This window comes from Pseudopipra pipra, chromosome 1, assembly GCF_036250125.1.
Source record: "Pseudopipra pipra isolate bDixPip1 chromosome 1, bDixPip1.hap1, whole genome shotgun sequence".
Taxonomy (NCBI): Eukaryota; Metazoa; Chordata; class Aves; order Passeriformes; family Pipridae; genus Pseudopipra; species Pseudopipra pipra.
The window spans coordinates 111,179,114-111,203,189 of record NC_087549.1 but is presented as its reverse complement, the minus strand read 5'-3'; the positions used below and the strand labels follow the sequence as shown (position 1 = coordinate 111,203,189).

General features: G+C 41.8%; 1 protein-coding gene across 1 annotated transcript; it reads left to right on the top strand.

The window, feature by feature from the left end:
- The first annotated feature begins 74 nt into the window (after positions 1 to 74).
- On the top strand, positions 75 to 18,656 carry BFSP2 (beaded filament structural protein 2). The gene is made up of 7 exons (XM_064671363.1): positions 75 to 637; positions 8,341 to 8,423; positions 10,301 to 10,457; positions 12,272 to 12,433; positions 16,810 to 16,938; positions 17,418 to 17,638; positions 18,414 to 18,656. Exons 1-7 carry the CDS (start codon positions 182 to 184, stop codon positions 18,415 to 18,417), a joined length of 1,212 nt encoding a protein of 403 aa, XP_064527433.1. The 5' UTR covers positions 75 to 181; the 3' UTR covers positions 18,418 to 18,656.
- The last annotated feature ends 5,420 nt before the right edge of the window (positions 18,657 to 24,076 follow it).

Genomic DNA, 24,076 nt, shown 5'->3' with positions numbered 1-24,076 from the left:
AGCCGCCCGGACAATGTGACGGCTGCTCCCAGGCAGCACAAAGCCCCCCTTCCAGAAAGCCGTCGCACAAAGCCGAAATCCCGCGCGAGCCCCAACCTGCTGGGCTCGGCATATCCCTCCCGCCAGTGCGGGGCGAGGCGGCCGGGCTGAGCGGCGGTGCTCGGCAGGCTGGAGCGACAACATGCCCTTGCCGAGGCGCCGGTCGTCCTTCCTGGGGCAGCAGCCCCCTTCCTCCACGGCCGAGAGCGCGGGGCCGCCCGGCCGCCGGGTGAGCGTCGGAGGTGGAGTGAGCCTGTCGAGACCCCCCGGCGTCTACGTGGGCACCGTTCCCACCGGCGGCGTGAGCAGCCTGGGCACCCGAGTGTCCCGTAGAGCCCTGGGCATCAGTAGCGTCTTCCTCCAGGGTCTACGCAGCTCCGCCTCAGCCGTGCCCCTGGCCCCGGGCTTGGATAAGGGTAGGGGTCTCACCTACGAAAGCCTGAATGGCTGCTTGGTGGAGTACATCGAGAAGGTGCGAGCTCTCGAGCAGGTCAACCAGGAGCTGGAGGAGCACATCAGAGTCTACCTGGACAAGAAGGCGGCGACCGTGGGCACCTGGGGAGCGCTGCGGGAGAACTGGGAGGCGATTTACCATCAGGTGAGTGCCGGAGCGCTGCTGGCAGCTGGAGGGACACGGGGAGTCATGAGCAACCCTGAGCGGCGAGGGTTGATGCTGCTGATGAATGTCGCCTGATTTCAAGGCGCGGTGCCATAGACAGAGGGTTTTAAATCTATCTTCATGATAATTAGCATTATCATTTCACAGTGTGTTGTGGAAAATGCCTATTAAGCAGGAGAATTGCCTCAGGCATCCTGCACATGGGAGCGATGGAAATGCACCCCAAGGCGCCATAGTCTGGGCTGATTAGAACGGGTGGGGGGTTTTTCCTTATTTTTTTTTAATCTGTGGTTATTACACTGAGTAGCAAAATTATTAAAAGAAAACTGCCAGGACTGAATTAGGTTATCCCTCAACATGATAGTATTACAAGCACTTTTTTTTTTTTATTAGCAATTCAGATTTTTACTTTATTGCCTTGTTTGCTTAATCATATTTTCAAAAGCCCTGTTTATTTAAAAATAATAATTACATGGCTACAGATGAGTGACTCCTTCCCTTTGTCATCACCCCACCATCCCTTACTCCCACCTTTTCCATATGGCACAAATGTTTATTGTGCAAAGTGGTCTCTCTGTTGACCTCATGGACAAGAAACGGTTCCTTTTGCTGACCAGTAAAACCAGTAAGACTTTGCAGACCGATGTCCTGCTTGCAGTGAACACAGAACTCTGTCCGCTGAGGTCTCTCTCGGTGCACCATGCAAGTGCTGGCTCCTCAAGTCCCAGCCAGTGGGAGCAGATGGGACTCTGAAGAACTGGAGTCCGGCATCTTGCACACATCTTCCCAGCATCACTTGTGCAGGCGCAGCAAATGCAATCAGTGGGTCTTCAGAAAGCCTGAATGCCAACTCTAAGTTCCCCAAGGAAATTGTGTGTTTTACCTTGGGGCTGTCCAGTTTTACTCTGCATTATTAGGGCAAGTCTTCCTGCAGGACGTTACAAATGTCATTTGAACGTGGGGGCATAAGATCATGTCAGAAACACCCAGTTAAGCACCAACTTTTAAAGTTGCTACCTTTTTGTATGGGTAAAACACACAGTTGCTTGCTGAAAAGACTAGCTGCTGAGGTGCTCTGAATCTGGGGCGCTTATGAAAAGCCATCCCTTCAAAACTATTATTTCAGTGAGGTAGATGGGAACTTTGATGAGGAACAGGGAGTTAATGCTTTGCAGCCGCCATCCCATGTTTTCCAGACAAGTGTCCCATTTTGCAGTTGTAGACCTCACCAGTAAAACCTACCAGGGCTTATGGTTAAGACCAAAAATGTAGGATGGTCAGTACCTGAGGAAGGACTATTTGATTTTTCTTTATATAAAACCCCAACATTGCAGTGCAGATAAACCTGCTCGTGTAATAATTTTTCATCCAAATTGCCTTCCTTACAACCTTTTTTTATAGTCATCCTTGCACCTCGCCTCTACCTTTCCTTTTTATGAGTAAGTAAGAGCATCTCATGATGAAATATGGCTTGAATATTGGGCTCTTTCTATAGAAAAATCAGAAAAACAAAGCTATATAGCAATAGCTTATTTGTGAGTAACATAGAAAATAAGAGAAAAAGATCAGCATAATCCATATCTATTTAACCATCAAAACACGTTAGAGAACACGTAAAGTTTTCCCAGTTACTTCAGAGACATCACTTAGTGGCTTTTGTCTTTCCCAAATAAGATCCAAGCTGTTATGTACAATACTGATTAATAGATTCCTTCACTTTTTTCTCTAAGCATCTAACCAAATCTCAAAGTAGGACCTCATCCAGCCCAAACACCAATTAACTCATTCATCCTGGGGCTAATTGGAAAAATTATGACAGCATCAACATCAAAACTGTCACATTTATTAAAATAATGTCAAAATCAGCTTCTGCAGAAACAGCTGAAACCAAGTCAGAACACTCCTGCCATGACACGTCCCAGTTAAAAAAGCAAAAGGTGTTCAGGAGCAATGCGTAGCAGAAATGAGATACTTGGCAGATACATTTCTGGATGTAATTTTTGTAAATATATTTAGATTTTCTGTAGATGTCCACATCCATCTTAATTTCTTTAAGAGTGACATGTCCTGTTCTCAGCTTCCTGTAAAATCTGAGCTTTTGCTTTGATTCCTGGCCAGCCCCATGCATTCAGCTGGAGGGATGCCTGGCAGCCATAAAAACCCCTTGGTGCCATTCACATGAAGCAGCTGTGAAAGTTTTGGGGTGGAAAGCCACTTTACCAGCCACTTGGTTTAACCCAAGCACTCATAATAGGAACGGTTTTTGAAAAAGAAGCAGCAAAGAAAAATATGCAACTGGGAGGGGAGGAGGGGGGAATCTAGACAGGAGCCCCTTCCTCTTGCTGTGCTAGAGAGAAGACAAGGATACGGCCACATAGGACTCTCCTGGCTCCAAAATCAGAAATGTGACAGGCTCATCTCTACAGTAGTGCAGAAGAGGTCTCAGTGGACCCAAGGTCCCATTTCCCTCCCAACCTTTCTGAGATGTGCTCCAGTATCCCAAATTTTGGGTAGTTGTCATCCCAGCAATAACAACTGGATGCCAGCATATCTCCCAAACACAGAGCTAAAGGAAAAAAAATGTGTCAATGAGTGTCTCAGACGGCATGTGTCCTCAGGGGAAAAACATTTGTGTTTCCTTGCAATTGTCAGAGCTATGGCTGCAGCAGGGGATCACTAGTGGGAGTTGAATGATGGGAAGCCACTATCCAGCTCACAGCATTAATTATCTGCCTGGGCAGCTGGCTTTTAGCGGAGCAGGTGGACACACACTAATTGGGAGGATTTTTGCAGAAAAAAAGAGGGAAATGAGAAATCCTTGCCAAGAGAAATTCATGTGAGAAATAAAATTTCATGACAGAAATACAAATCCATGACAGAAACACAGATTTTACCCAGTGCATACTCTTCTCTTCCAGGCTTCATCCTGGTCTTCTTGTGGAAAATATTATCTCTACTCAAATGTGTCTCTTCTGCAGAATAGGAGGTTCTTTGCAATGGCAGTTTCTTCCCATGGAACAGGGCAGCACCTGGGAAAAGTGGATGTTTGAAACAATCCCAGGGTGTTTACAAAGCGAAGAGAGTAGCTCAGCTTCCGTGACCGTTCAATTACATCTGTATGGGAGACACAGAGATTTATTTTGTCTATGAGATGGCAGGTAGCACAGTTCAGATCACAGGAGTAAACACAAAGGCAGAAGGAATCAATGTCCTGGACCAATTTTATCACTGCTGTGACTAATCATGACATCCTGTGCATGGCTGAGAGCATTTGAAAGACTTCCAGGGCTTCTCCATAGAGCTACTTTTATTTGCACTTGGCCTTGGTATAAGCGTTTACTTGGTGTTAATATTAAGCCTGGAGAATATGCAGGTCTAACAGCCTGAGGAATTGCCACATTTGGACTTGCACCCAATAATTTATTTCCTGTGGGGCCAGGAGAGTCGCTGAGTGTTACTTGTAACACGCTCGAACACAACACAGTGCGTGATCAGTGTCTGTAAATGAGTGAAATAGCACTCTGCTACTCATCTAAGGGTACAACAAACTCCCACAAAATGGCACAAAGCTTGATCAGCTGCTGTACAGAGCATGGCAAGAAATTAGTTTTAATTATGTTCTCTCAGCAACCTCCAACAGCGGAAACTTGGGCTGCCTTCTCATGCAGCTGCAAAGGGGGTGTGAGATTTTCTCCTCATGCTCGGACAATGTTACAGTTTTACAGATCATTTCTTTAGGAGGTATCTCCTGCTTTGAGAACCAGACATTCTTTGATGGAGTCCTGTGTACTTACAAAATATCCAATGTATAAATGAAGTTTCCCCAGATGCAGCAGGAGTCAGCAAAGGACCCAACAATCTTTCAGGCTCTCTCCTGGTATTACCTTTCCCAGGGCAATGCAAGAAATGCTGCTCTTGCTGCCTTTGAGGTTTGTTTCTTCCTTCAGGCTCTGAGAAAGGGTTTGACATGGAAAGCATGACCAAAAGCATTATGAGTTTACTACTTGGCAGTGAGCTGCATGCTTTTAGCCTGATTTTAGCCGTGAATTAAAATGTGTTGAAGGCAATGGTCTGATATCAACTATTTCCTTGTGCGTGTGGAAGGAAAGACTAGAGTGGCATCTTCTGATCTTTCTCCGTGGAGGCATCATTTGCTTTAACTGGAGTGAAGTTAAAAGCCAGAGAAGTTTCCATTACATGAATAATTAAGCCATGAGATTCATTATCACAGGCCACACCTGAGGCCATGAATTTAGCAGCAGTCAGAAAGGATTTAGGCATTTTTAAGAATAGCAAAACTATACAAAACTATAGATAAAGCACAGCTAAGAATTTGAAAGGTGTAGTAAATCTTGCAATGCCAAATTTGGCCAGATCTCTGTTAAAAATCAAAAGTTGCCAGTCACCAGGGATAAGGAATAAATTCTCCCCTGTGTCTGTATCACATCACACTTTATCAAGTCCGGAGTCTGCACACTTCCTTAAAGGAGCTGGTTTTCCTTGATGCTGATTGTAACCCAGCAAATGGGCCAGTATGTTGATGCAGATTTTCGTGAAATTTTTTCCTAAAAATTAACATTGCATTTTCATGTCCATAAAATCACAGTGAAATCAAAGGAAATTGTTGCTCCTTTGTAGTTAAGATGTTTAACAGCACAAATATTCACTGTTAATTCAAGAGCTGAAAAAAATTGTGATCACAAGGTGTATGTGCATCACAGATCTGAGTGTTGAAAGACAACATGTGACTAAAAGGAGTTATTATTAGTAATAATATTTGCATTTTTTAACACTTCCCATTTTGGCTCTATAAATGCCACATGAGCATCACAGTGACTCCCAGAAGCCCTGTGAGACAGGACAGCATTGCCTTCTGCTTTACAAGCAGAGGAGGCAACGTCTGAGTGTTTGCAGCGTTGCAAGCCCTCTCATTTCTAATGGACACAAAGAAGGGTGTTTCCTAAACTACTGCTTCATATATTTTAGTATATGTGTCAACAAAGTGGCTATAAATCTGTCTCACTAATGCTGCATACTTGCATCCAGCTGTTGATTATTATGACAATTTAATCAAACAAAAGAGCCACTAGATGGAAGTCTTACATCTCTTCTTCTGGAGCCTAGGAAAGGGCTTTCACAGCTCATGCAAATCAGGGAGAATTTTTCAGGAAACCTGGTTTCTACATAGAAACTACTGTGTCATTATTTATCCTTCAACTTCACTGTCGGATTTAAAGGGTACAGGTGATTTCCAGGATGGCTGAAAGGCTGATGCCTGCTGGCTCCCACTGCAACACTAATTCCTGAAGACTTCCAAGCATTAGTTTGGGGGTTTTTTAATACCATTTCTACTTACATGGCAGAATTCAGGGTCTTGTGCAGTTTTGAAAATCCCTGGACTTTCTCACTAAGTATTTGGCATGAGCTACTGGTCTATGAAGAGGAGAATCAGGGTATCGACCATCATCAAAATATGCATCAAGAATATGGTACCAGGGTTCTGGTAAAGACATCCACTGTGGGGCAGGTAAGAAATCACCTCAAATGCCTCCATAAACCCACCAAATCACTACTGGAAAGCACTTTTAAAAACCAGTCTGTCTCCATATAGAGGCAGAAATCCAGGCAGCAGCAATTCACCAGCTGTCCCCTGCTTCTGCTTTCGTTGCAGTCCCAAAGATATTTTACACTGGATTCAGGCTCTAAACTTAGCCATTAACGTGCGTCTGAGTGGCACTTTGCAGCTCACAGGATTTAATATTACTTTTGCTCGCAGGATGTTCCCAATTCCCTGAAAGACATTCATTTTCATCAGACTTTAGGTCAGATGTTGTAACCACATGGGATCCCTGCCGGAGGCAAATGGGTTTGTTTCAACAGCGTAAGGCAAATCACAAGGCAGCATTTCTGCTCCTTGATTTGAGTCAGGAAGAAAAATGAAAGCTTCTGTGAAGATCCACATATGTATGAGTTGGCAGGAAGACAAAATTACTTCTGTAGGAAAAAAAAAAGGAAAAAAAAAAAAGAAGAAAAACAACCAAAATTTTAGAGCCTGTATCAAAGAAGTGCCTCTACCTCTGTGCTGCTGCCATGTAAAAACTAAATACTAAATGTCGTTTCTCCATCTTTCAGGAGAAACTCAGGTGTTCTGGTACAAGGGAACCTGAGGACAGCAGAGTAGTATGTCCCCAGAGTCTCAGCCCTGCTCAGCTGCTCTGAAATGCCACAGATAGACAACCCAGGGTTTGGGGAGTTAGGCTAGTGCTGGTAATGTGGGGTTGCGCAAAGTCAGGGAGAAGGAAATAAGGGGTTGAACAACGAAGAGGCGACAGTTCCGTGTGCAAGTGAGCATATAAAAGTCTTCTGTACTCATGGGCTGCACAGCAGGGCTGGCTGGATAGTTGAAGGAACAGGTTATATTCCTCCACATATCTCATCAGGTGCCTTCACGTATTTCATATTTGTTTGTCCAAACATCTGTAAGACATTTGGAGCAGTAAGCCACTCTTCATAATGGTAAATGTTAACTACCACCTAGAAATGCTTCAGCCTTGCATGCCCACCTCCACCCCATCACCAACAGCCAGACAAAGAGCAGGTAGGAACATACTAAGGCAACAATCCCACTAGTGGTACTTCAGATAACTTGTCTGGATGCAGCCTTGAGGTTTCCCCATTGCATGGTCTGTTTCACCTTGGAGGAGCAGAATGCTTTGGGTGGTTCACAATCTTATTTAGTTGCAGACTTAGTTATTTGAAGAAAGATTTTTCTGCTTCAAGAACTCTCCTTGCCAGCTTAAAAATCTGCGCTTGTTCTTGGGATGATTTAGTTTCAACTGCAAATTTTCATGGGTGTCTCCTGAAAAAGGCCAAAGAAACGTTCAGTACTGAATTCAGCATGTCTTTGGTCACCTCCATAGCTCAGTGCACATGTGACTCCAGGGCAGGCAGTGGTCCTTTTTACCTTTTTATCATTTTATGTAGCCTTCTTGAATCACAACAAGCTGCTAAGTCACAAGTCTTTCAGGTTTGCTTACCCCTTCAGTGCCTCTTGGACATTAGAGATACACCCCAGAGCCGTAGCAATGATACCACAATCTTATTTGACCAATCTTTTCAATCAGTGTAATAATCTTTGAAGACTGCCTGCTTCTCAGGTCTCATATCTATCGCAAGAGCCTACAGGATCCCATCAGAGAAGAAAAACGACGCTCTGGGAGCTGAGGAGGGCTCGCAGGCGGCATGAGCAACAAGTATTCCGTGGCTCACTGAAGAGGACGACCCTGAAGAGGACTGCTGATATGGGAAGTAGAATAGGAACTGCATAAGTCTACTTAATCTGTATCTAGAAAGTATAAATGGGACTTAAATGATGAATCTACTTGCGCACAGCAATGAATTTTGCCCCTTGCAAACTGGTGATGATCAGAATAAATGTGTTTCTACAAGAAGATGCTTAGGAGGAATGAACAGTTTGATGACAAATTACAGCCTATTGCAAAGAATTTATATGTACAAAACTAATTGACTAAATTATCTGGAATGAGCCACTTGAACAGCCCTAGGATAAAGGATTATTTTCAGAATCAAAGCTGTACATCTGCTTAAGATACATGAACAGTGCACGTAGTGCATGTGCTGAAGCTCTTCATTGCTTGAGCTCTGTTGTCTCTTTCTTCTAGGTGGGTGAAGCAGTCCTTGAAAATGCCCGTCTTATGCTGCACACCGAGAATATTCAAGCCTGTGCTGAAGATTTTAAAGACAGGTAGTCCTGTGGTGGCACCTAGCTGGCCACTTTCTTTGAAACTTTGCCTTGGCAAATGCTTACTTCTTACGGGAGTAATGCTTAGTTTGTAGAATGGGTTTGTTTTTTAAGTTGTATATTCAACCCCATGATTTGGGAGGGGTTTTGCAACAGCAAAATTATTGTAATGCTAGCATTATTTTTGAAGATTTTGAAGGTTCATAGTAACAAAAATGTGCACAAGCAATATTACTTAAGCTATTCTTTGATACGCAGGTATTGGTCTCTCACTGAGAAGTCAGTATTCATTTAATATTGGGTTGACATTTTATAAAGGCAGACTTACATGTGCTTCTTAGTTGTAATTTTCAGTAGCACACAACTGGTTTTGGAAGCAACAATCATTCTGCTACAGCAGCTGAAAAGCAAAAGCTGAACTACCACAAACATCAGTGTGGAAATGTTAGATAAGAAAACAGAAACAGGCTGCGCTGACTTTCCTTGTTTTTAGTGAGAAAAATAAGTAGTAAAAGAAGATTTGAAATACTGGCAAACTACTTTTTTAATGTCTTTCTGTTTGAAAGGCCTAATATTCATGTACGTGAGTGCATGAAACTCCTTTCATTTTACTTGGGAGACAAGATCCTTCTAGCTTTTACTCGTAATGGACTTGTTCATTTACATACAGCTTATTGCAAGATCTGACACAAAAATTGTATTTCAAATGATTTGATTTTTATTTCCTATGATTTTGATCATCCCTTAAACTTCTGTTTCTCTCTGTGGTATTGTTTTATTTAATCATATAAAAAATGTGTTTATCATTCTTAGGTTTGCCTTTTATTTCAGAAAGGTGCAACTCTGAGATACTCATTTTATGGCTTTATGTCCAGCAAATGCTTTTTAAAAATGTCAGCTGACTTGGGCAAGCAGTCTACATAAAAAAACCAATGTCAAATCAATCCACTGCATAGTAAAAGCTCCTGATTCTCGCTGGGATCAGTGCCACTTTCCCAAGCTGTTGAACTCCCAGCAATTTAGGTGGCTCTCAAGGGGCAAAATGTTTATGAAGCTGTTTCCCATCAGCTGCCAGCCCTCCTGTCTAACCTTCCTGGCCACCAGATCCCCAGGTTGGATGGGTTTGGCACAAAAGGTTCACACCCAAGGAGATTCACAATGCAATGCATATTTTTAATGGAAAGCTAAAACAAAAGGTTACAAACAAGACCAACACAGGAAGCCATGCTGTGGAATAGCAACTGCCTGCCAAAATTTCGTTTCCATTACAGCCATGGTTTGGAAATGAGCCATTTGTTCAAACAGCAATTCTAGTTGACAAACCAATCACTGAAATTTCCTGTTTATTTTGATACTACTGGGATTTGGTCTGAAGGATGGGCCAGGGCCCTGGAACAAAGACCAGACTTCCATCACCGTGTCCATTAGTAAAAGTAATGCTTGATGTGCGTGTGTTTTCTTTAAGCATTTCTCTGAAAAATTTTTATGTAGACAAATGAGTAGTTATTCTCATTTTACAGTCAAGCAAACTGAGAAAAAGCCACCCACAGTCATACTGTATATAAATACCAGATATAGCAAGAGACCACGTGCCTCTCTGTGCTTATTCTGGAACCCAACCAGGCTGATAACCACCGTAGTGCAGACTGCTAACTTGGCCTGTTTTCTTACACTCTGATTTAATGACAGGGTACTTCAGGCAGTTAAATTAAAGTATAGAGAGAACAAGGTGAGAGGAAAGTATATTGTCTGTGTTTCTGTGCCTCTGTCTGGGACACACGAGCTAATTAGCACAAACGGTGTCATTCAAAAAGAAAAAAAGGCAGGGTTTTTTTTGCTGAGCTGTGCTTTGTTAAGGTTTGGCTTTTTTTTCTCTGCAGGTATGAAAATGAGCAGCCATTCAGAAAGGCAGTGGAAGATGAAATTAATTCCCTATATAAAGTGATTGATGATGCCAATTTAACTAAAATGGACCTGGAGAGTCAGATAGAGAGCATGAAGGAAGAACTAACTTTGCTGTCAAAGACTCATGAAGAAGTAAGTCCAGACTTGGGACAATGCAAAGCCAGTGTATGCCTGTTTCATCTGGTTGGTATCATACATCTAGTGCAAAGCAAACATTAAACACTCTGCCTGCCATGTCTGGGTGGGGGGATTTTCCTGAAACCTACTCTTATTTCTTTCCTCCCTGTTAACTTACAGCACTAACCCCTGAGGCATGATCAAATTACTTACATTTAAGTTTTAACTCTTTCTCGTTTGATAAATACTACATGGAAATGACGTCATCACTTCATTTCATGTCAGACACCCCATGATGGTCTTGGGGTTGCACAGTCACATAGGGGGACATCTCAACACCGAGATCCGATGTAAGGAGAAAATGCGTGTGCTCTGGTCCTGTTGCACTAATGTTGAGCATTAACTAGGTTCTTCTGAAAATATCCTGCTTGGCTTAGCAAGCTGCTCAGTTCCCAAGCTGAGTCTCTCCTGAGCAGCACAACACTGAAGCAAGTCGCAGGGACAGTGGCACAAAGGAGGGGTTTAGGTCACTTCAAAGAATCACCATCAAAGGTGTTAGTGAAAGCAGGTTTAATGAGTTGTGAAAGCACAACTTAAGTTTGGTGGCAAGGTTCACCCTATTCATCCCACATAGATGAAGCTCACAAAGGAAAATCAGATTAGAATCAATCTGGGATGGTTTACATAGAGACTGGGGATGCAAAGGGTAAAAGTGCTAAAGGGTAAGGGGTCAAAAGGGTTAGGGGAGGCCCTCCCATTGAATCACGAGGTTCAGAGCAGACCCCCTTGCTTTCTAAAGTCCTCATGGAGACTAGGTGCAGCCAAGTCCAAACTTAACCTCAGACTTGGTCAACAGTTTATAGTTCGAGGGTTTGTCAGCACCTGATCCTTGACTAATTTAACATTTACAAAATGATCCAATAGGATTTCCTATTCAATATGTATACTATACTTTGCTATAGGATATTTAAATCAATTCATACACACATACACAGACACAAAGAATATGTAAAAAGTGCCTGTTAAAAATTTCATCATCTCAAGTTCAGTGAAATACTCATTCGGATGCTTTTGCATCTCTCAGCAGGTGAGGGTTGAGCCTTGAGGAGTAGCAAGGGTATCAGCCTGGGCCCCATGATCAGCTTTTGGCAATGGTCCTCTGAGTATTGCAAACTTGGGAGCTCCCGAGCTCTGAGAGGCCCCACTCAGAGGGAGATTGCTGCTCACAGCCCATTGCAGTCCAGGAGAGCTCAAAGGGCCTCACTCAGAACCACTGTTTATAGGGTCAGAAGATGATTGGCTCTAGTCATCTGTCAGTCTCCATCCTGGTCGTCATCCAAGATGATAATTATTGGAATTTTCCTCAGAAGTCTGGTAGCAATAATATTGTTCCACTTGGACTATGATTCAGGCAAATAATATTCCAAGGCTAACTGAGCATAACTGACTATCTGTTGTCCCTTTCCTTGATTAGGCGAGAGAAGTTTGTTAGGCAACAGGGAACAGACAGTGTTTCTGATAAGCTCAGGGGGAGCTTAACAGCCCAAGAGCCACTGATTGATCAAGGTTGAGACCTAATGAGAATTCCTGAGATCATAGAGCAGCCCAAGGGGGTGAGAGGAATGCACCACTATAGAGAGGCAGCAAGGCAAAAATTTGAAAAAGAAACCCTCCAGTGCACTAAATCATTAATGTAGAGACACCTTCTGGGACAAAATTTAATTACTCTCTCTGTTTGCGGCACCAAAAGAGCTCTTCCTCAAGCTTCTCTGAAGATACCATTCGATTGTCCAGTTCACTTTGTTTTATGTCTGTTATTTTTGTTCAAGGATGTGAAGGTATTATACAAACAGCTTGCTGGATCTCAGCTCGAAGAACTTGATGTTCCCATGGGAAGTGGCCTGGATGACATTCTGGAAAAAATCAGAATCCACTGGGAGAGAGACATTGAAAAGAATCGTGCTGAGACAGGTGCCCTTCTCCGTACCAAGGTCAGCACTCTGTAACCCTCTCCAACATCACAGGATTTGAAGCAAACACAAAATCTTTCTAATACTCTGCAGTATCTTTGAGGTTTGGGTGTTTGGGTTTTTTCTTATTACAAAAAAGACATTAGAAATCTAAAAGATTTTGGTCCAAGTCCATGAGAAAATACACTCATAAACATCAGGGGCTTTTGTGGGATTCACTGAGTTAAGCAGTGGTGGAAGTGGCCCTGTTCATATTGCAGGTGCCTGTGGGAGCCTTTTAAGGGCTCTGAAGTGTTGGCTAAGAAAAAAAACTTAATCGGTTGATACCTTCTTTGTAGGATATGTCACAGTCATTACCCTTCTTACTAGGACTGTTCCTCCACTGAATAATTTACAAGTGTCTATAAATCAAGAGAGGCAAAACACATTGCTCTACACTACAGACTCCTTATGGGTTTCTCCTTGATATTGTTTCCTTTGGCAGCAGTGGGAAAACTAGATATTAACTTAGAAATGAAAAGGGATGATGATAATAGCCATTCCCTTTAAAAGTTCTCTCTCCTGAGGCTGAGTCTGAAATATCCTTTCAGTGCAGCTTTTTCTGTCATGAAGTGTCACTCATTTTCCAAAGTACCTGGCTGAAGTCAGTATTTTTGCAGAACTGAAACATTAAGTTCAGTGGATGATCTTATATGATAGAAGCCATCTCATTCTGAGTTGGCTCTTACAGCAGAGCACTAAAGAGCTAATCATAACTACAGCAGTGCTACAGAAATACTTAGCAAGAATATTTCCCCCCTGTTCCAAGGTAAAGAGCTGCCATGAGAGGCATAGAGGCTATTGAAATAGCAAGAAAAAAAAGAACAAGACCAAGAAATATGTTTGCAGAGATATATGCGAGCTCTGAGTTCATTTTCAAAATAAAGAAGAAAAATCTGTTCCTGACCCACTGACAGGTTTCAGCAAAATGAGCATCACTCTGATGGCACCAAATTCTTCAGTGTTCTCACTTCCCTGTCCTGTTTGTTTCGCTTCCTTCTCCTTCTGTGCAAAACACACCCTTACAACTTCTTATTTCTTTCATGCCTTCAATATCTGATCTTTCAGCTGCTCAGAGATACCATTTGGGGAGAAAATTGCCAGCTCATAGTGGACTGCTCTATCCTGTCTTTGGTACCCAACTCATCCCTACTTGGCCATCTCACTCTAAGCTCTTACTAGTTTCAGTTGTTCCTGGTTTTGTTTGGTTTTTTTTAGTGAGAGGAAGAAGCGGAATATCACAGATTTCTGGAAAGATCTGTTCTTGTTCTGCACAGGTTCTGGTATGACATTGTAGGGGCTTTTGACCCCAAATATAACTCCCATTAAATCCAGATGATGCAGTTTTGTATCTCATACAGATACAGATCTATTCAGATTGTTACTATTTGTACAGATAACAAGAGTTTAGCTTTTATCAACTAAGCTTCTGGACTAATGTCATCTTTTGTGGCTAAGTTGTACCATTTGGTTATCCACACTCTGAAAAATTTGCCCTTACTCTTTTGTAACATCAGAAGAGGGAAAGCAGTTCCCTCCACTTCTTTGCTCTTCATTACCATTTTTTTCAATGTGTCTCTATGAGGGTTTCCTTGGTCCCTAATATTTTAATTTCTATCTTCTGCACATACTCCCTGGTGTAGCTGTGACCAGGTCACAAGGTGTTTCAAATGATACCCTAATACTGACATGAGGGCAGTATTTTTGTTATTTTCTGACTTGTTTCCTTGCCTTATTTGCTTTGCCTTGTGACTAGACTTGCAGTCTTGGCTAGATTTTTCAAGGGTATTCGGGCACCAAAACACATAAATTTAAATTCATACTGAACAGGTTTTCACATTGGACTTGATGAGTTAGTAACCTCAAAACTCCAGTCTGTTGGTTTCACCTGTGCACTTTTTTGTCCACAACGCTCAAAGCTTTTCCCTGAATTGACACAAGTGATTTAAACCCTTGTAAGACATGCATGCTATTTAATATTTTTCCCTGGAAAATGCTTTGCTTAATGATGCACTATTCCCTCATGTAGTTTGATTCCACACGTCCACTATTGCTCATTGCTAATTGGTATTGTTTTCTGCCATCCATAAATCCTTCTACTTCATGATTGATTCCCAAGGCAGTAAACCTTGACGCATCAAGCTGTTAAGGTTCTGTCTTAATGGAAGTAGACCTTAATCCTCCTCTTCACATGCTGTCTCTTGACCAGCTGTTGATCCATGGAAATGTTCTGCCCTGAGCACATGATTACACAGCTTTTTCTGTTGTCTCTTACACTAGATCTCATAAAAGGTTTTAAAAAATCTTGTGAATTATGTCAGTTGTTTCTCCCTTCTTTGCTACTTTGCTAAAATGTTCTCAGAACTCTCAAGAGCTTATCAAAGTAACTTTACTTCTTTAGATATCATGCTGATCAGACCTGCATGTTGGTTTTCTATCACTAATCATCCTAATCATTATCTTGACTCCATGAAAAACAGACTAATGAGGGATTCTGTGCTCATACACAAAGCCTGGCTCAGAACTTTACAGATGTGCTTGAAATCCACAGATTCCTAGGAAACTCAAGCAGCAACATGATAAAAATTTAGGATGAAGATTTCATCCTCTCCCTCCATTAATCCAGTTGTTTGTGGTCACCACAATTTGGTATAGCCTTTCCCTTATGGAGCATGTCAGGAATAGGAAGAGTCCCCAGAAAACACGAATTACCTAGTGGAGAGGGCACAAAGGTTACTTCTGCACTTCTCTACAGAAGGAACCCCAAAGCTGAGGCCAACTGCCCAGCAGCACCACACACATGGACTCTTGGGGCTGGTAATCCTGTAAGAAGAATGGGGAAACCCTGTGTGTCCCAAAAGCTTTAGAGTGCATTCAGTGTGTGCTTACTTGCTGTGTCATCCTTGGTATTTAGAGCCTGATGTGGCCACCTCCATCTACTCCATCTGCCTGTTCTATCATTCACACCACTAATGTCAGGTAGCTGTGAGAACTTAGGATAAGTCCTGGAGGTGTTTCAGTGTCACCTGTTGTAAAGACAAGCTGGATTTATAGGTAGCATTTGGGCCACCAGCAAGAGTAATGTGAGAAAGATGCCAGGCTTCAGGTAATTTGTGTAGGCTATAAATATAGATGCAAAGGCACCTTCCCTTCCCTGTGTATCTCGTTAAAAAGAGGCATTTGTAGTCCTCATACCATAATAACTTGCAGACTACACTCTCAACACAATTTAGGAGACACAATTTACTCCAGAGTGGCAGGTCCGTGATCACTCGGCTGGGTTCACTAGCACTAGTGAGGTGGAATTATTTCTGAAGCACAAGTCCCTACAAAGTATTTCTAGAAAATACTCTGTATAATTTGCTGGAAAGGACAGGTTTGGTGTTTGAAATGAAATTCAGCCCTACACAACACAGGTTCCTAAATCCAAAGTTCTGTTTGAGACTTAGCTGGTACTTAAATTACCTTTTGCAACTGAGACTATTTCATTCATGATGTCCAAGGTGTGGGGTTCACATGATGGTACAAAGAGAATTACATAAAATTATTTCTGGTGCATCGTCCTAGATTTTTAAAAATTTGATCTTACTTTTAAAATAAAAGAATGAATAATCAGAAAAGAAGAACAAGGTCAAGATGAATTTTTAGAGTGGAATGGAAATATTTTGCATAGTTTAATTTTAGCATCAACCACAAGAAATGTAGGTATTTGCTAGAAAGCCCAGAGCACTGGATTGAAAAGCCTTGATTTCAGCCCTTATTAAAAAGTATAGACATTTTATTTTTACGAAGGTACTTTTTCCTTCGCCTATTTTCAAGGTGCCTGAACCAACACATATAAAACCCCAAAGCCACAAGAGTATGAAATTGCATAATGACTTAATTCAATTAACAGAAATTATTTTTCTGACCTCTGTGATATGACTTGCTGACTCATAGAATCTTGTGAAAAATCGAGGTTTGAATCCTTCTGGAAACCAACAAACTAAGTAAAAACACTTAATTTAAAAAAAAATATTATAGTATAGCTACAAAATCAACAATTACAGCAACATTTTCTTTTTATAGGTAATTTTAAATGTACTAGTATGAATTCTGAACAGCTGTTGTTGACATGGATAAAATATATATGCTGTAAAATGCATAAGCCATTTTACAGTAAATGCATAGAAAATAGGATAATTTTGACAGTAGGAAGTATCCAGAATTGTTTAACCGAGGGATTTAATATACAGTAATCAAACTTAAGGTCAGAATTGCCACAAACTGTGAAAGCATTAACTGTCAGTTTGGTATGTAAGGAAGCTAGAACATAATTTGAGTGGGCTGTGATGACAGTCACCGTCTTTTACTGGCAGGCGGCTGAAACGACGGCTGCCGTGCGAACCCAGGAGGAAGAGCTGGTGGAGGGCCTCAGAACCGAGTTCCATGAAACCGCCTGCAAAATACAGAGCTTGCAAGCAGAAACCGAATCTTTGAGAACCTTGGTAGGTAGTGTTGGGCTTTCAGTGGGTATATTCTGTGAGATTTCAACACGCCTTCTGAGGAGAACATTCCCATCTTGGGATGCAGAGTTAAGACTGAGTCCCATTTTCCAGCAGATACTGCTTCCAGAGATGCCAGACATTTCTGGGCTCTTCTTGATTGACACAGTGCACTAAGTGTCCCACATTTGACAACCAGGCTCCAAATTTCAATCCTCAGTGTCTTCACACTGAATAATAATTTCACTGAGATTGCTGGGTGGGTAGTACTTGACAATGTGAGGAATATCTGCACCTTGTAAAAGTAGTTCAGCTTTTATAATGATAATATCTAATATCAAAGTATCTAAAGAGAGGAATTCTCAAAACATTACATCTCCACTTAAACACAGTCAATAGAGATATTGGCCAAACCTGAATAAAAATCACTGTGAAGCATATGAAAGCTGACTGATTTATCTTCTGCTGTCCTGCCCTTACAGAAGAGGGGTCTGGAGAACTCTTTATATGACGCCAAGCACTGGCATGACATCGAACTGCAGAACCTAGGCTCTGTCATTTCCAAGCTGGAGGCAGAGATGGGAGAAATCAAAGTAGAAACGGAGCAGCAGCAGCGGGACCGTGAAAATCTGCTGACCAGCAAACAACAGCTGGAGAAGGACATTGCTGCATATCACTGCCTTCTGGATGGAGAGCAAAGCAGGTACTTTTCCTTAAAAGCAAGTGTGCCACAGGGATGGAGAACATGTGCTCCCTGGGAAGGGGTTGTGTGGCTGCTGGAAGCAGGAGTGCTATAATGGTTCTCTTATTCATAAGACTGAGCAGTAGATGGTGAGGTTTGGAGAAGCTGCAGAAAGGAAAGAATCCCATCAAACAGAGATTCCTAATGTGTTGGAGAAGGATGGTTTCCAGCACTAACATGAAGGGACATAGCTTGGGAACATGCCGTGCGTTTCACTTCTCTGATGATTTAAGGTGTGATAGTAAAAAGCTACTACAGCATCTTACAACATTAGTTGCTGCAAAGGAAATGTGTTGGTTGCCTTGGGTACATGATGTCATCCCTCCTCTTCCTTCTACACAGTCCAAATATTAAAGCAGTGGTCCTGGGGAAGCTCCCTTTCTAAGCACATAAGTTCTCCCTAAAGTCCAAGGGTGGAATTTGGATTACTGACTGTACCTTTTGTAAAGAAATTTAGTTCAGGCTCTCAACATTTGTCCTCTAGGGATAACCTCTACAGTGTCAAGTACAGTAAACACCTTTACAGTGATTGGGTTGGGTTGCTTAGTTTGGCTTTGCTAAGATCCGTAATCACCATTAGTCATGGAACCTCTGAGAATCTGATCCACAGATTTTGACTTGCTCTTCTTCTCAGACCAAGGAGAATTTTTAAAATAATCTGATCCTGCTGAAGCTGATGAGATTTCTTATTTGTAGTAGTGACCAATTTTTATTTTTCTACTTTTTCTACTTCCAGCTGATTATGAAACTCCCAGCCCAGAGAAGACCATTGCCATTAAAGCAAAAGAAGATGTCACTGCCAGTTATGTTCGTGGAAGCTAAAAACCCATCAAAGCAGCCTGCTTTATTCAGTTTGATTCAACAATCAAAGTAGGTTGTAGCTTGAACAACTTTATTAGACCCTCCTCATGTAATTGCTTTGCTTACAGATTTCAATTTACTCATGTTGTTAAAATTATAATAAAAATAAAGAATATCAGGGTTTTGTTTGGCTTTTTCTTTCTTTCCCGTATTTTTCATGATAGCTGAAGGGGGTTAGATTAAGAACATCAGCCCTCCACTTCCTAGCAACTAAACTCTTCCTTTTTGTAGTACAAATGTGTTAAGACTGAACCACCCCTCCACTGTGCACACAGCACCCACATGGAAATGGCGACCGCTCTGTTGCGTCACAAACAAGACCATCAGCTCAGCAGTGTGAAATCTAATTCCAACAACACTGAAGCAGTCAAGTGCACTATTAACTCAATGCAATTAATTTTGCAATACGTAAACCAGCAGTCATTAATGCAAACATGCCAGCAGTACTTTATAAACACATTTTTAACTCTAGACTAAACTTCTGGAAAAGCTGAAGGCGCAGGACAGCAACAGCAGTTCTGTCTGCAATCCAGTTTGCATCCTTTTACTAAATACTGAGAGTCTTAAGCCAGGGTGTCAGTTTGTGCAAATGGGATACTTTTTGATATATTGATATATTTTGATATTTGGGTGTGTATGCTTGGTTCTTTATTGATATCAACATCTCTCCAAGGCAGATTGGCCAAACTTCTTCTGAACAGGCACCCACATAGCATCAACATGATGGGTGACCCTAGGTAGTTTCCCTTATTTTGATGGTATCATGATGAAAAATATTTGCCATCTTTCACTTCTGACTTTCTTTTATATTTTAAACATTGATAACCTCATTGTATTGCACGTGCCATACACATAAAATGCCAAGATGGATCCTGCATTTTCAGAGAAACATAATGAACCTTTGCCTCTATCACATGAAATTTTAGAAGATGGCTGGCTTTCCTTCACAAGTCTCCACATAGGAATAAAGTTAACCATACATGCGTTCGTTGGATTAAGACTTTACAGTGGGTGACAACACAATTCAGACTGACAACACAAAGCAGACTGAAAGACTACTGAGAAATGGCACACAGCATATGATAAAATCAAACACCCTCGAAACCCACTAAACTCAATCCACCAGTAAATTACAGGAATAGGCACACAAGTGTTGTCATGCCTTTCTTTGCACATTCCCCCCCACGTGAAAAATCCTTTCTGATACAGTTGCTTGACAAACAATCCCTCATTCAATCTTTGCAAAAAGTCCATCTGGCATGTACTACCTGCAAGATTTTGATCAAAAAATTACTGGATTAAAATATTACCCAGCAATGACCAAAAAAAAGAAAGGCAGATGATGGCAGATTTCCTCTTTTTTTTTTTTTTTTCACAGAATGTAGGCTCCTCAGAGCAGCAATATTACTTTCTCACACATCAGTGCAGACAATTTACTAAACTGGGCTCTATCAGGAATAGTGACGATGAGAGAAAATATAAACACAGAGTGGTACAAGAAATGAGATAGCACAGACGCTCGGGTTGTGGCTAACTGGATGGTGTCTAGGAATGGTCACTTTTTGGCATTAACAAAACATAAGCTCCCCCTCATTCTTGACACAGAAGAGAGAGCAATATCCCTGTGATTTGAAAATGAAGAGGGACTTTACAAAGCATAAAAACATACAATCTGGATTCAGATCTCTTTGCTATCTTCTAGTGATGCTTCAGGCATGAAAAGCAACTGCTGGCTATCGCACTGTGAAACTGTTCTTTATAAATACCACTGATGGAGAGAAACCTGATGAAATTCTGAGTCTACAACTATACTGTCATGTGAAACAAAGATATTTTTTTTAGATTTCTTATATGCCATGATCCAGCTTATTTCATAAACATTACATTAGATTCATACTGAGATGTTTATTCATTGGAATGGAAATAGTTTCTTGCAAAATCATCAAGGTATTTCAGCATGGGGAAGTGTCTGGAAAAGGAGGAAGCATCTAACCATAAATAATGAATTTCCAGCAGCTTTTCTCTCTATCCTTAGCAAAGAGTAAAAGCCACAGAAAAGATTATTTTTGTGAATAGTCCATCAGAAGTCAAATGTAGCACGTCTGGCCCTTCTAAATCAAAGTGCTTCCATATGATGAGCTAAAGCTCTTGTGAAGAAATCTCTCTGTACTTTTACACAGACTGCTGCCAGCTGCCTAGGAGCCCCTCCAGCATGCCTTGCCAGCCTGAATGTTTTCTAAGCATTAACAGTCTTCACTATGTGAGACAGGAGATTGAGAACATGAGAGACTAAAGGCTTTCACAACTATTTGTACACACTGAGATTCATAAACTGATTTAGCTTTATATTTATCCCCTAGTCTAGCAGTTGCTCTATCAGATACATGTGAACATGTTTCCAGCTGGTTTTCCTTAGAAAATCAGGATGAGAAAAACAGATTTTATGATGTCCTGCTGCAGTATCTCTGACACCCATATTCCTATGAAGGGATTTGTGGCATTTGCTGTTATGAGCGTACAGATAATACAATCTAACAGCCAGCTGCTGCACAAAAGGACATCTCTACTCCCCCTTGCATGCTATGTATTCCCATTGCACCATCTTGTGTTAGCACCAACACTTGGCTGATGTCTCAGGAGACAGTTCAAGAATCAAAATCAGCAGAAAATTAGCCCTGCAAAATGCTGGGAAGCTTTCCTTCCGCTCAGTCCCCTGAATCAGGCCACTGCAGGGGCAGACCTGCACCAGTAGCAGAACAGAGATGGGAGGAGAAGAGGAACTAGTCCAGGCTGTAAAGCACAGCCATCCCCCTTGGTGACAGCTAGTCACTAGGTCAGATGAGTTGTACTATCAAACCATTCGTGTACTTTATCCTCCTCCTCAGCCAGGCACAGCTTCTTCTGCACTACAGCTTGAACAGATGCTGTTGCATCCTTGGGAGAAGCAGAGGGTGCCAGCCCTATGCTAGTCCCTGCCTCACTGAAGATTTCACACTGAGCAGAAACATAGCACACCAGGTAAGAACTGGTGTAAGAACTCTAGCCTATCATTCTACTGTTTGCATTTCAGTATAAGGATTATTATACTGATTCTATTGTTAAAAGATTATTTTTAAGGTCACTTTCAAGCTGGCATTGTCTAAAATTTAACATTTTAACAAAACACCATGCACTGCTGCCACCACTACCTGCTTTCAGATAGCAATTACTGGTGAAGAATGGGCATGAGAACACTTCTCCCTTCTGGCTATAGAGGTCTGAAACTACAGAGAGAGAGCCTCAGAGCTGAGAGGAAGGTTAAGCTCCTAAAGAGAACTGGGCCCATGCTGTGACAATAACTACACCAGAACCCTTCTGCAAACTGCTTTACACCTAATGGCACCTTTTCCAATTTCCTCAAGCAGGCATCTGCCTGAAAGTTACAAAATGAATTGTTCTTCTGCTTGTGCTCTGCAAATGTCAAAGCAGTTTGCAGTGCTACCACCTTCATGTCACAGAATGATAATTAGGTACAAAGAAGTAAGGGTAAGATGAAACACTGGGGGACTGGAAATGGAAGTCTGCTCTTAACTCCTGCACCACCCACAACTCACTTTGACTTTCCTCCCTTTCAGTTTCTCCACAAGAACAGTGGCTGCTGCATCAACAGTAGTACTTCACACCTCAGGCTTTCTAAAATGCACCAAGATGCACAGGGAACAGCATCATGGCAAGGCTCACCATAGCTACAGGACAGAGAAGAGAGGCAGGCAAGCACCACTGTGTGCTGTGACAGGCACACTGCAGTGTGCACTGCTAATGTGGGGGAGGAAAGAGACAAAGTCCTGAGTGCTCCAGGTAAATCCGTTCCTGAGCAGAGGCATCAGAGTGCTGTGTCTTGCCAAAGGTGGGTCACACAGGTCAGTGATACACAATGCAGCAGAAAGCTGTGTGTTGAGCTCATGCTCCCATCACAGCAATGTGGTGTTCTGGACATATTCCTTCCATTATAAACATTACTTCTGCCAGCCAGGCCTGCGAGCCATTCTTCAGCAAAATGTCCTCTGTGCAAGTATTGAGAAATGCTGAATTCGAGAAAGGAAAACACAAATACTGACCTTTTTTCTGCATCTAACTTTTTACACAGCGACAATCTTAACTGCAAAAGCCAACACAAGGCATTCGCAGTGAACTACAAATGCCATGCATCAGCACATTTTCACAATTTTACATAAAAATAAAACTAGAGGTGGGAGGCAAATCCAAGCATAACCACATAACTAATGCTTCCTTTAAAGCGCCAACTGAGACATGTCTTTAAATCTGAATCTAAGCCTTCCGAGGCCTAAAATGTTGCTGTTATTTTCCATGGTTTCCGCTGAGTCTGTTCCAGATTTAACAGCTGAAATGTTTCTCAGTACTCTGCTCCTGACAGGTATTAAGTTTCTAATCCAGAGCTGGGCATTCCAGCCTTGCAGCACTGTGTTTGCAAGAGACAAGTGACGCAGATGCTACAAGCAGCAAAAAGGCATCAGGTTCACTTTCATCAGCCTGATAATGGGGTTATCCATAATAATGCAACTAAAATATTTCACCAGCTGCAGAAGTTCAGAATCAGGCACAGCACTATACTTAGTGGCCATTATTAGCCACAAAAGCTGAGGAACACAAACTATCTGCTTAGTTGCATGGTATTATCAGTGCTGAGCCTGCAAGTCACGGCACAGTGCAGCGTGGAGGTACATTGGCTTCCTGGGCAGTAATGGAGCACAAACAAGGGAATGCAGTGCTTCAACAAAAGGAATGTCAAACACTCTTCCACACCCAACTGTCCCCTGTCACACCTTCCATGAAACCTCCTATCAGCTGAAGGGGAGAGTAAGAGGGGAGCACCCAAGGAGGCACAGAAAATGAGACTTAGCTACCAAATATGCTCCCTACTTCAGTAATTATTTCTGTCACAAATAGAAAGTGTTGTTGATCATGCAGCATTCTTGGTGTTATCAGACGAACTGTTACACTTGCAGTTGCCAAGGCCTGCTCTGTGCAGGCTCAAACTCTAGAAGAACCCAGGTAGTAGAGAAATACAGGGAAGACATAGGATGGCACATAAAAATATGACTGTAACACATCTCCCAAAGGGAAAACACTTGGCTACAGTGACTCAGTTATTCACAGCTACTTGATGCTTCATGAAGACATCGCGTATTTAACCTCTTTCTGCAGTATGACAATGGCACCTCCCCTGTTTTTCTCAAACAATCTGAGAAACATGGATGAAAACCACTAAATAACAGTACTTTCATGGACAGAAACTGAGACTGTCACTCTCCAAAGTTTGGAAAAATTTTTCATTTCTATGTTAATATATACACATATATGTAACGATTTCAAAAGAAAATGTCACAAAGCACAAAATTGTATCAAATAACTCAAGAGTACAAACATGCTTATTTTTATATAATTGTAATACAAACCAATACATATTTGATAGGTAATTCTCATTTGGGCTTACACTTTACCAGCAGGAACTTCTATCTCCTTTTGATGGCTGACCAA